The following is a 14,276-nucleotide window of genomic DNA, read 5'->3' on the forward strand; positions in this document are numbered from 1 at the left end:
CAAAAGACCGGGATTTATAGGCCCGTGAAATCCAGAAGGAGATACAATTAATAATATAATATTATTAATATTAATATTATACAATAAATGATTATGATTATGATTATGACATCCAAGTGTTGACAAATTCAACATACAACGGGATGAAAATGGGGCTGAAAGTTTCTAACGACTTTTACGTACAGGCCAATTCGAACACGCACCTGACATCAAACCGATATTTGAATTATATGGGAACATGATTGGAACCATATTTATTTAGTTAGCTGTGGTGACTTTTTCAGTTTGCTCAGACTTGTCCGTCCATGAGAGCGAAACGCCTGGTCTGATAGACGAGGTCGCAGATACGAGGGCCTACCGCGAACCACGTTATACGTGTTGCCTCTGTCGCACTTGTAAATTCGTACGTAAGTGTGACAGGGAGGCAACACGTCGAACGTTTTTAAGCAAAGTCCATGTGTTATAACCTAAAAGTGCAAATAAGTAACATCTGAAAAATACAAGGGTGAGGTATGTTGAAACGCCTCGTTGCAACTTACCTCGTCAATTTTTTGTTTGAGTTTGGCAGAGGCTGTCCACTGTTAAAAAAAAAAACAATTTAATTTTAGCACTGTACCGTAAAATGGGGTGAGTAGGAGCAAAACTGACATTCAAACCTCGATAACATTTTATTTTTACATATGCAAACTGAATAGTGTATATAATAAGTGTTCCGGACGTTTGTATTTCAGTTTTTATTTTAGTTCGTGTAGTTCCATTTCATAACTTTGACGATAAACAGGAAAAACCACCTCACCCCGTAGTGCCTCGTAATTGGGGTGAAATGGGTTTTCATACAAAGGTGATTTTGGAAGATCTGTTGGATAATTTTTTTTATTATGAGTAATTACTATAGCTCCATTTTAAATTGGAATACATTATTTTTGTAGCAGTAGCCCTAAAAACCCATTTCACCCCCCTTTGAAACCTTCTCTCCCCATTCATAACCCAACTCTTCCCGCGAAACCTACCCACCCCATTTTAGGGTATTTCATAAGGCTTAAGTCACTAACAACTAGTTTAACTGAACAAAAATATTGATTCACGTTGCATATTATTCTTTTTAAAATTATAAAAAATAAATGGCAAATAAATGATTTGACTTTGACTTTTGACTCTGATAACTACCTAAAAGACGAAATTGAAAAATAAAATTCTAAATCGAGCTAACATACCGGTTAAAATATTTTTCTGACACTAGTTTGCTATTTATAGTTTAAATTCATAAATATTAGACGTGTATCAACTTACCTCAGCACCTGTTTCAAGTTACCTCGGTATTAGGAGAGTTGAAAGTGTTGAAACAGATCGGATTGATGCAGGAAATAAATGTTATTAAATAGTTCCAAGTACATTATGGTGTTTCTGTTTTGGGTGGAAAATGGTTATGAAATTTGATATTCGATGATACATACTTCGTAAATCTAGATTCTTATAAAACCGGCAAAGTGCGAGTCGGACTCGCGCACGAAGGGTTCCGTATCATTACGCAAAAAACGGCAAAAAAATCACGTTTGTTATATGGGAGCCCCACTTAAATATTAATTTTATTCTGTTTTTTGTATTTGTTGTTATAGCGGCAACAGAAATACATCATCAGCTGTGAAAATTTCAACTGTCTAGCTATCACGGTTCATGAGATACAGCCTGGTGACAGACGGACAGACAGACAGACAGCGAAGTCTTAATAATAGGGTCCCGTTTTTACCCTTTGGGTAATGAACCCTAACAACAGAGTTATGTTCGAAAAAGTAAAATTTGTGTCAACTCTCCTTGGTCTCCCCTATCTGATAGAAAAGCAAATTACCGTGTGTGTTGGCGGCATTATTTTGTGTTTTCATGCATGCAATAATGTATGAGCGCCGTGAAGTCCTCAGTGACGTGTATATTCTGTTAGGCCAATTTACATACCTTAGTTGAGATGCTAATACAGTTGGCCACGCTTTGTCTAAGGCGTGACGGAGTACACTCGGACTATTTTCATTCCCAATTTGACAATTTACATAACAACTTAGGTAGGTATCAACACTGGATTTGATACTCGTAATTTTTATTTATCGTCCTTAGGACCAAAAACCGAGTTTTTGGTCGATTAGATCTAGGTTTAATTTCATACAGTTAAAAATATAATCCATACAAATATTATAAATGCGAAAGTGTGTCTGTCTGTCTGTCTGTCTATTACCTCTTCACGCTTAAATCGCTGAACCGATCTAGTTGAAATTTGGCATAGAGATAGTTTAAGTCCCGGTCCCGGGGAAGGACAGGATAGTTTTTATCAATCAATAAGCGGGTGTGGTAAAAAAGGCAATAACAGTTTTCATTGCTGATGTTGACATGACAGTTAACAATGGATTAATATTAATCCATCAACGATGTTTTACATGAATAAGCTTGTGAAAAAACAATACGTACGCTCAACGTTGTGCTTTACTGACAAGTTTACTTTCATGTGAGGTTTTGTATGTTTTGTGTGAATTAAATTCCGACGACTGGATAACAATAGCCCAAGATAGGGAAATATGGAGTAAAATGGAGGAGGCCTTTACTCGTCAAGAGGTCCTTAATAATAAAAATAATTAAAAAATATTGTATAAAATCGCTACCGACTTAAACATGCATGTTAAATAATTTGATAATATTTAATTTAATTTATTAATGTATTACAATTATTATATTTTGAATTTAATAATGAAATATAAATATGAGTATAAGTATTAAGGAATTAAATGGCTTAAATAAATAAATAAAATAAATTCCGATGACCATTCCGTAGCCCACTTCCATGAAAAAAAACCTTTATTCAAAATAATTTACTGTTACAAAAATAGGACTGAAATAAATGCTGGTGTAAAAGTACTTATACTGAGTGGACCACTCCCCAGATGTAGGGCGACGACGGACCGATGCGACGAATGAAGTAACCCATTTAATTGGTACATTCCTCCTTGCATACCAATCAAAAGAAGATCTACGAATATTTCTTGGTTTTTCAAGTATTTGACAATTATCCGGTGGGCCTTCAAGGTCGGAATCTTGAAGTTAAAAGAGCGTTTCTTCAAAAAATGGCACCTTCATTAACTTTGTATTATTTTATAAATTTTGTATTACTTCTACTCAGAATCACGAGCTCTTTCGATCCCAATGGGATAAAAAAAGTCCCAAGGATTGTTTCCTATTGTGTTACCATTTGCCCATATACTTTGTATGGCGGTAACGAAAAGGAAAGTTTGAAAACAGTATGGAAATTTTGAGACACTTTTTTCTCTTACAAGGATGAAAAGGGCTCGTGACTGTAAATAACACAAAAGTGGCAAAAAAGGTCACCTAAAAAAATGGCAAAAAAAAAGAAACGCTCAAACAAGAATATTATCTAATACCTATTACCTAATATGTAAAACAAATCATCCAACCCTTATTTAATGTAAGGCACCACCCCTTATTTGAAACGTCTTTAACAGCCTAAGCTTAGTTGTCGGCAAACCGCGGCTCTTTGGTGTTACAATTGCGGCTCTTCAAGTCGAGGTTAAAGTTTAAAGTTCCTGGATCATTGGCTCTTCGAGATTCTTACAACTGGTGTTTTCTACTGCTGTTGGCTCTTGTAAAAAGTTTGCCTACTAATTACCTCAATGCTTTGGTCACGTGTCCCGCACCGGTATCATGGTCGAGTTTTTGTCACTTGTCATATCATGCGTCACTTTCGCACTTACGTACATGTTAGAGCGTGACAGGTATGGTGACAAATGATAGACAGCCGTCCATCTTAGCCCCGCTGTCCAGATATGCGTCTAAACTTACTAACCAACAGTTAGTGTCAGTTAGCCATAAGTGTTACGGACACCGTCCAAACGGTACTTTAGCATATAAATTTGAATCCTTTTGACTATTATAAGATAAACTTTTTTCTTGACCGAGCTTTGGAGGCTGACTTTCACTACTTTTTCATAGGATAAAACTATTATATCGCGTATAATTAATTTTCAAGACATCCCCCAACGTTGCCAATCCTTCAAAGTCCTCCTCCCGTTCGTACGGGAGATTGAGGAAAAATATATTACTCAAAAGTTAACGCGTTGGCATTCCAGGACAGTACGATGACATCTAGCGGATTATTTAACAACTCAATTACTATACTCGATTAAACAACACCTATAGAGACTGATTGCAGCGTCCCCGACGCTCTTCAGTTCTCACACGGTTGCACGGTTTCCTGCGGGATAACGCGGTCGCATTTTTATCGCCTGTCACCATGCCTGTCACGTTCTAACAAGTATGTAAGTGCGAAAGTGACAGACATAGTGACAGGCGATAAAAATGCAACTATGCTGCCACCGCTGGGGTAAACTGCTGTACCTCTTTGACAATTAACTCAATCGAATCCTTAGAACGCGGACTGGACGCAAGCGGCACTTGGTGCGGCGAGCGGTAAATCAAGGCCGTTCATACATTAAAATTTGGTCGAGCGCAAAGTATGAATATGAATGGCCTTGATTTTCCGCTCGCCACACCGCGCGCTGCTTGCGTCCGGCCTTACAGGGGTTATCTGATGCGGCTTCGCACGGTGTGTGATTGAGACAGTGCTATGCACATATTTATATAGCGTTGTCCCGTTCGAACATCAAAGCAGTATGTGAATCCAATGAGTAGACCGTAATGTTATTGCATGTGACTGTATTCGTGTTTAGATAAACTTGGTTAGCAAATGGACACAGTTTGACGTTCAGTGGACGAAGGCATTTGTGCGATAAATTAGCATATTTTAACGTTTGTCATGGATTTTGGCTCTCACGAAATTGTAGGTTGAATAAATATTTCATATATTGTACCGTAACGAACTCCAATATTATGGCTTAAAGCCCCATTTAGATGGATCAACAACTTGCATACGATTTTTGTTACATTGCGGTATTTTGTCGATCGACTAAAGTCATTGTACTCTGTAGTTAGCAATGAATCAAATATTGCTATAGACATATATATTACTTCGTAAAGACCGGCCTTACGAGCACTACGAATGGGACCGATACATTGCAGTCAAAATCGCATTTAGTTACACCAGCGCACTCAGTCGTATGGCGAATTGCGCGGTGGAAAGGCGTCAGCATTGGCGTAAACAAAGTATAAGCGTATGCATACAATTCCGACCGAATACCGACGCCTTTTCACTGCGCAATTCGCCACACGACTGAGCGCGCTGGTGTAACTAAATGCAATTTTGACTCCAATGAATCGGCCCCATTCGTAGTGCTCTTGGTCTTTACGAAGTAATATATATGTCTATGAATATTGCTCGAACGTTCTTGAACCGTCTAAATGGCGCTTTTCATTACAGGTAAAAGCTGTTCGACAAATTTAAAGACAACGAATGTTTGATGTCCTGTTATAAGTGAATACTCAAGTATATCAGGGTGCGTAGCGAACGACGGAGCACGGAGCGAACGATACGGTAGTCTCACCCTTCCATATTAGTGCGACAGTGACAGTTGCGTTTCCTTCGCTACGGAGCGTATACGATTGGCACTTTGGCTAAGCACCTGGGTGCTGGACCTACTGCTAAATAAACTCATAGAGTAACTACTAGAGCGGTACTGTCATAGTAAATGTTGTAACCCCAGTAAATTCACTGCCATCTGTCGACACACTTTAAAACTAAAAATGAAGATTTATAAAAGTACGATAAAATGTATTTTAATATGGATAAATGATTTTTTATATTTGCATTAATTATTTTTATGATTTTGACCCATGTTCTTTTACTGATATGCGTTAAAATTGTTAAATAACAAACGAAACCGTCAACGCCATCTATACGACAGTAGGCCAAAGCTAGTAGCGCCCTCTGAACGAGAATCAAATTTTCTTGATTTTCGAGGCACGTTTTTTCCTTAGACTGTATCCATCTATTACGGAGTTATATCTATCTTTGATAAACTGAAATATACTATGGATATAAAGGACGTACCAATAAAAATATTTTTTGTATAGTTTCTATACAAACTGACCCGTTTCGCTATGTAAGTGCGCTATGTGATACACACAGTACAAAATTATAAGTATACTAGCTTTTGCCCTTCGTCTGCGTGGACTTAGTAACCCCAGCTAGAGTAAGAATAGCGCCTGGAGAAAGTCTTATAGCAATTATTCAATTTGAGCATATTATGCACACAAATTAGCAGACACTTCATTAATTATCTCAATTCCACCCCGCTTTTTACTTTCTTAAGGGATGATTTTCGGGATAAAAACTATCCTATGTCCTTCTCAGGGACTCAACCTATCTCTATGCCAAATTTCATCTAAATCGATTCAGCGGTTTAAGCGTGAAGAGGGAACACACAGACAGACAGACAGACAGACTTTCGCATTTATAATATTAAGTATGGATATGGATAAACCGTCAATTGAGTTTGTAAACATTTTTGCCCAATTGGCCACTTACAAACTTACGTCCATGGTTCCGTCGGACACATTAATAATGGCTATTACCGACGACGCGGCGAGACCGATGCCACCGTCGACCCCTACCAAGACATCTTCAGTACCACTTATCAAGACATCTTTGGTACTTATAGAGTTAGTAAACAAGAACGCGGAGAAATATACACAACACCTATGTGATGACTATTCATCACCGTCACACACTCCGCTGGCTCCACAGAAAACCAGCGCCGTTGACCACTCTAGTCGTGTCAGCTGCATTGCTGAGTGGAGACCATTTCGGCTTCACATCTCTACCTATTTCTACTGTTTTATTATCGATGTTAGTACAAATGACGATATAACAGTAGTATCTTTCGATGTTTCATCATCATCATCATCATCATGTCAGCCGATAGACGTCCACTGCTGGACACAGGCCTCCCCCAAGGCTCGCCACTCCGACCGATCATGTGCCGCTCGCATCCACCGATGTTTACAATAAGTTATTTAATTAAATTACGCAATAACAATGCAATAAATATGGTGCCATCGAGCTGATCTGATGATGCTCCCTGGTGGTGTCCATATATGAACTCTATGACAAAACAACGCAACCTCATTGCCTTCGGTTTGTTAGAATTGTCTCGATGAGTACTGTTGAAAAAAGTGCGGTCTCAGTTATTGTAGGCTAGACTATTACGACCGGTCTGGCCTACTGGGTAGTGACCCTGCCTGTGAATGTGAAGCCGATGGTCCTGGGTTCGAATCCCGGTAAGGGCATATATTTGTGTGATGATAGTTGTCTGAGTACCCATAACCCAAGCCTCTTTGGGCTTACCGTGGGACTTAGTCAATGTGTGTAAGAATGTCGTATAATATTTATTTATTATTTATTACATTTAGTTATTAATAAATTACTTGTTTATGACAAAATCAACAGACAAACTATCAGCGTCTACAAAATTAATATTGCTCATAAAAACCAAGTAGATTAAAGTAGTATCAAGTATACCAAAGACATGGCTCACTGCAGTGGTTTTCAGTTACAAAACTTTACAACCCAAAATCTAAAAGGGCGTAAAGTAATATCAAGAATATCAAAGACATGGCTCACTCCAGTGGTTTTCAGTTACAAAACTTTACAACCCAAAATCTAAAAGGGCGTAAAGTAATATCAAGAATATCAAAGACATGGCTCACTGCAGTGGTTTTCAGTTACAAAACTTTACAACCCAAAATCTAAAAGGGCGTACAGTAATATCAAGAATATCAAAGACATGGCTCACTCCAGTGGTTTTCAGTTACAAAACTTTGCAACCCAATATCTAAAAGGGCGTAAAGTAATATCAAGAATATCAAAGACATGGCTCACTCCAGTGGTATTCAGCTACAAAACTTTGCAACCCAATATCTAAAAGGGCGTAAAGTAATATCAAGTATATCAAAGACATGGCTCACTCCAGTGGTTTTGTTTTAATGTTTATTTGTTCACAAACGGTACATGTTTCTTATAACTAGTGTCTTATACATAATTCATAAACCAGGACAGTTGCCACCACTTAATAACTCATTAAAGAAAAACAAAAACAAAACAAAAACAAACAAGTTTTCAGTTACAAAACTTTACAACCCAATATCTAAAAGGGCGTAAAGTAATATCAAGTACATCAAAGACATGGCTCACTCCATTGGTTTTCAGTTACATAACTTTGCAACCCAATACTTTTCTTTGTCTTTGGTCAAGATCTCCCAGCAGGCGATATTGAACACTCGACTTCAATAATTGTAGGTCTGAACAACACTTGACCGGTTGACCCGACCTCCAAAATGAAACTTGAGAACGGGTAGAGTTGGTATATTATATGTACAAAATATATGTTATAGGTATAAACCTGTAATAGTAATAAAAAAATATGTTATTATTCAGAGCGCTTTCACATTGTCCGATCCGATATCGGATGTAGGATCCTACATCCGCGTAGTCAGGTCGCGGGGGCGCGCCCGGGTGCCATCTATAGCGGTCACGCACACTACAACAAGCATTATGCCTACACATACGCACACAAATAAATATTATCGGTCCGACAGGCTGACGGGGGGCTCCGACATGACCGAATTTATCGGAAGCGCCTTTCCGATATCGGATGTCGGAAGGCGCCTATGACAAAAACAGCTGCAGGAGAGTGCGACTTTTTTGCGTTATTTATCGTTTTTTTAGGAATAATGATTTATTAAATGCATAAATAAATACAGAGAAACAGATATATCTTACATTTTACTTTCTTCCGACAATGTGAAAATGCTCTTAGTTGACTGTTGTATTACATTTAGTAATTAATTAACTACTTTTTTTTATGACAAAATCAACAGACAACGTCTACAAAAATAATTCAACTGTCTGTCGTCGTCCGCTGTCTGTCGTGAACTGGTCTTCGTCTTGTCATTGTCATGTGTAATTTTGAATTTAAATGTCGGTCGTTCCAATATTCCAAATATATATATCAGTCAGCCAGTCAGTCAGTCGGTCTATGTCAGGTCGCCACGGAGTTTAGAAGCCCTGACAATAATATTGCTGATAAAAACCAAGTATCAACGAAAGTGCGGGGTGTTAGGGTTAGCAACGCGCATGTAACACCTCTGTTACATACGTCCATAGGCTACGGTGACCGCTTACCATTAGGCGGGCCCTAGGCTTGTTTGCCACCGACGTAGAATAAAAAAAGTAGATTATAGTAATATCAAGTAAAGACATCGCACACTCCAGTGATTTTCAATTACAAAACTTTGCAACCCAATATCTAAAAGGGCGTGTACTTTTCTTTGTCTTTGGCCTCAAAGATCTTGCCGCAGGCATTATTGAACACTCGATTTCAATAGTTGTTGGTCTGAACAACACTTAACCCGAGCTCCGAAAAGGTTCAAGTGACGTAGGCAATTATTAGATTCGAATTACTGCTATACGAATTTCGTGCAAAATGAAACGTGAGAACGGGTAGAGATCATTAAATATATGTAAAAGGTATAAACCTATAATAATAATTAAAAAACTATAATTACATAATAATTAAATGATACATTTCCAAATAAAATAATGTGCTATACTGTGCTATACTCACAAATAATATCTACAAACATTTTACGTGACAGGTAGTCGATATAAAAAAGAACTTTTTATGAATTCAGTTTACTGCTGTGAATTTTCGGAACAAATAAAAAAAAACAAAAAAAAACAAGTGCGAGTCGGATTCGCGCACGAAGGGTTCCGTACCATAACGCAAAAAACGGCAAAAAATCACGAGGCTCTGTGCTTGTATAATATATATACAGAGAGAGTGTACACTGGTATTTCAGAATTACATAAACATTCCGTCACAAGCGCGAGCTGCGTCCGTTCCGTAGCGGTGCGCAGCAATTACTATGGCTAGACACCAAAATTGGTGTGGGCCGCATGTACTTGTAGCGACGCGACGAAATCGCGGAGTGAGCCACGCCTGCCCCAATGCCAAACGTACACACTTAGTTCCCGAAACATGCTCTTGTGTACAGCCGCCATCAGATATATCGGAGCGGCCAAGGTGTTCACAAAATAACTGAAGTCACCTGTATTGTCAAGGCGTTAGAGTGCGTGTTCAGATATTTTTGAGTACACAGGGTTAATACAAGTTAAGCTGTGACGTCAAGTTGCTCCAAATTGACCAAAGCGCGATGCAGTCAGGGAACTAGTTAGGCGAAACCGCAAATCTCTGGTTACATACAGTTTGGGCAGAGACAATTTTGAAATATAGATTGGTAAAAGTCACCATACAAAGTTGAGTTTCTTGTCAAATCTACTTATTTTACACTGGAGATGTGATTTATACTTGACGCCGTCAACCTTTACATACCTAGCGACCCTAGCGTAATGGTTTTTGTGGTGTTCAAAGTGCTATATAAATAGATCCGCTTGAGATCTTGTTAAGTAGTGTGTGATTGTGTCTAAAATAATTATGGGCGCCCATTATTGCAAGGATAACTTTAATTCAGCATACCCCTATGTGGACATGTTAGATAAGTAGAGTCAAAATAGTAATCGTATAAATCTTGAATTTGCTTTAATTTCGATTTGTGAAGATTACGTAACAATGAAATTTAACGCCAAGGACAGGGGTAAGGTAGATTTATAAAACCCGTTAAATGTAAAGTGTTTATTTATTGACCTTCTGTAGAAAGGCATTGTGATGAGTAATCGACAGTGTTGGACATTTAACTGTCTCTGGTTTGGGATAAGCTTGGGACTTGGGAGCGTCATGCAGATATGAGATGACGTAGATTTAGTACCTACCGATTCAAATGGGACTGAAGCGGAGGATTATATAACAAGTGATGTTACGATTCTGACGTGCTGAGATATAAGGATTTTCTATATATTGATGTCGGCGGCCGATCGTAAAATCAGGATCGTATAGCGAAGGGCAAACTGTCCAGAAATACTCGTACAGTCGAAGGCAAAAATATCGATCCAGAAAAATGCCTCATAAATATATGAACACGACTTAATTGTCTGAGGTATATGAGCGTACACATATTTTTGAAACTTTGGGAATGTATATATATTTATACCCTTGACTGTACCTATAAAGTATGTGAATCTTCACAAATGATTTTTACGTCTAAGGCCCTAATCTGTTAAACAAAGGTCATTGTTTCTTTTGTGTGAGCGGTCGGTCATTGTGTGCCATTGTGTCTGAGCGCGGGACACGGCGCGTGCCATCGTGTCTGAGCGCGTCGGAGCTCCGTCGGCTCAGGGAACGAGACAAAGATTATTCACGATTCCCTATATGCCTAAGAATTACATGGTCTGCCTGATTTTACGATCGGCCGACGACATTGAAATTATGGAAGAATCTCACTCACACAAATATTCAAAAGTACAATATTTAATTATAAATAATTAAATATAAATAAATTAAATGATAACGTTTAAAACTTTCACGTTTTGAACACATATTCAATTACATTTACAATCGGGTCTATCGCGAATTTATTTTGTTACCTTTATTTACCGACGTTTCTACTCAACCACAGTAGTAGTCAAGTGGGCTCGAGCAGTGGAGGGTTTTGTTTAGTGAAACCTTTGTCGAAACGTCGGTAATCGGCAAAATGCAAACAGATCCTAATTTCCTTTCTGATAAAATTTCAGCAAACATGTAGATATGTACATTGATAATATTCTGAGCTACCAAAGAAGTAATGATGTCACATACGTTATTTACGGATGGTTTTCATTTCCACAGATTGCCGCCTTCGGAATGCCCGATTAGATAACAGCGCGATAACGAAACCGCCGCTATGAATGAACGGAGACAGCTCAGATAGCAAAACGCTCTCGCACAAAACAAAATGATTGGAAACGTGGTCATGTTGTGAGCCCAAAAGGCATTCAGGAAAACCAAATAGTGCCGGATGGTGTCATAAATGCAGTTCTAACAGTGCAGTGTTTTCAGTGTTTTGATTTTTTCGGTGATGTGTCAGTGTTAGTGATGGGTTGCCAGTTGGGTAAATTAGCTGCCTCAGAGAGGAGGGGTGCGGGGGCAGCTGCGCCCGCGATCGCGGACGGGCCGCCGCCGGCGACCGATCCGCGGCTACCGCTGACAGCTAAACAGAAGTACTCCATGCTTGCCTCGTGGAAGGGAATATCCAGGGCTATGGAGAAGACCGGCATTTGCATGTTTATAAAGTAAGTGCGGTGATAATTGAGCAAGCTAGTTGTATGTAAAGATCTAATGTTTTTTATCCTGTTCAACTTATGCAAGAGAAACATTTAGGCAAGAGAAACACTTGCAGAAAATCCTCATACCTACTATTTCTCTTGTCCCGAGCAGTGTTCCTCTTACCTCACATGACCTTATTGACAAATCTGCACAATCAGCCGAACATCATACTCCAATAATGATAATTGACATATCTCAAGTTCTTACTTTTTTTCTTATCGGTAAGAAAAATGTAATAAAACTTTGAAACTGGAACTACATAACAACCTAATTTCGTTGGTCAGACCGAACTCATTTTACCTCACTGTTTTCTTTTTACTATTTAATAAAAAAAACTTACATATCAGTTTAATCAATTAATCAAAAAGCTTATCAGAAACCTATGAAAGGCAAGTGGAAACACATTCAATAAGTAAAGTTATAGTATAACAATCGTAGCAATCGGAACGTGAGAGGTCGATTCCATCGCCAACCAATCCCGCTAGAAGCCTGCCGGAAACTGAAGTGGAAAGGCCGGCCTTTCTATTCGCAAAGGTTTTTTGCTCAACCATAAATACAGCCGTGGCCGAAAGAGTTCGTTTTGCGACGTAAAACTTAATAACTATACCTACCTCTCGCGTATAATTGTGGTCCTTATGACAGACCATTACATTTTATATAAAGTAGCTGTCACGTAAAAATAAATGTTTACAGTCATTTTTTTAAACGTTTACCATATGAACATATTTAGAAATTTTAATTTAAATAATGAAAATACGGTAAAACATACTTCTCCAATAAATTTTTAATTAATCCCATGTTTAAATCCGGGCTCGAGCAGTGGAGGGCTTGATCACTTTTTAATTTATATGCGGAGGGATTAATCACTTTTTCTTCAGCACTTGTGTCCTATTTACTTACCTACTTATTTAAAGCTGACCCCAATATTTGGGAGTTAAACAAATCGATATATTACTTGAATGCAAGTACTTATGTATTTTAAAATAACAAACCTGGATATTTATTGTATAACTTTTTTTTACAGTTTTCCTGGATATAACAGAATTATACTCAAGGGTCCTCTTAAACTGGTTTTAGAGTAAAGTTTAAAAACTTTTAAACGCTTGGAACAATTTGAACGACCCAGCTCGATTCTCGTAAATAGCTTACATTTTATAAAATTGTTTGAAACGACTGAGTATGGAGGGTTGCTGAGAAAACACTAAGTTGCATTGGCCATTCAGTTATCGATATAAAATAGATAATGAAATTAACCGTTTGCTTTAATATAATTTAGGTTCGACATTTATATAACTGTAGAGTAAGCATCAAATGCGTAGGCCAAAGTAGCCAAACACATCTTTATTCTACGGTAACAAAGGTGTGGCCTTTGGACGTTACTATGATGTTGATAGTAGCTACAAAACTGTAAAGCCACTTTATAAATTGATTTCATTTATAATGTGGCCATGAAATTTTGTACCTTTCAGCCTAATATGCAGCAGGTAGCAGTATTATTTTAACTAAAATTGGATTATTTACATTTTTCCAACTGCAAACTGATTATCAAGCGTTATTTTTTAACATACCTATTCGTTTTCGCCAGCGCAGATCACAATCAAACAATTTTAATAACAAAACTTCCGTGAGACACAGACATATTAAACATATTAATAACGGGTCACTCACGTATTTTAAGTAGAAAACGCTCGACATGTTTCACCCCGTACCGAGGAGCGTCATCAGGAGCTTGCGTCGACGGTGACACCTGCGCCTGCTGCTGTGGTGGTTGTGGTGGAGTCTGCGCCGGTTCGTCACCGTCGACGCAAGCTCCTGATGACGCTCCTCAGTACGGAGTGAAACATGTCGAGCGTTTTCGACTTAAAATACGTGAGTGACACGTTATTAATATGTTTAATAGACAATCAAACATTATGAATCAACCTTTGATGTATGTTAACATTAAGTTAATAATGTATGTTTTCTTTTAGTAATAAAACTTCACAGTTAAGAAAAATATATCTTTAGCTGGCAAGTGAGCTCCGTAAAGTAGGTGGTAAAAAAAAGGAAAACATTTTACTACCGTCC

At 38.1% G+C, this 14,276-nt stretch overlaps 1 protein-coding gene across 1 annotated transcript in view; it reads left to right on the plus strand.

Moving 5' to 3' along the window:
• The first annotated feature begins 11,912 nt into the window (after positions 1-11,912).
• Positions 11,913-14,276, plus strand: part of LOC134747781 (neuroglobin-like) — a 39,255-nt gene continuing 36,891 nt past the window's right edge. Inside the window, exon 1 of the mRNA XM_063682423.1 lies at positions 11,913-12,175. Coding sequence (XP_063538493.1) covers positions 11,979-12,175 — 197 coding nt within the window. The 5' untranslated portion in view covers positions 11,913-11,978. The remainder of the gene's footprint in view (positions 12,176-14,276) is intronic.

The sequence above is a fragment of the Cydia strobilella genome, chromosome 15 (assembly GCF_947568885.1).
Source record: "Cydia strobilella chromosome 15, ilCydStro3.1, whole genome shotgun sequence".
NCBI classification, from domain to species: Eukaryota; Metazoa; Arthropoda; class Insecta; order Lepidoptera; family Tortricidae; genus Cydia; species Cydia strobilella.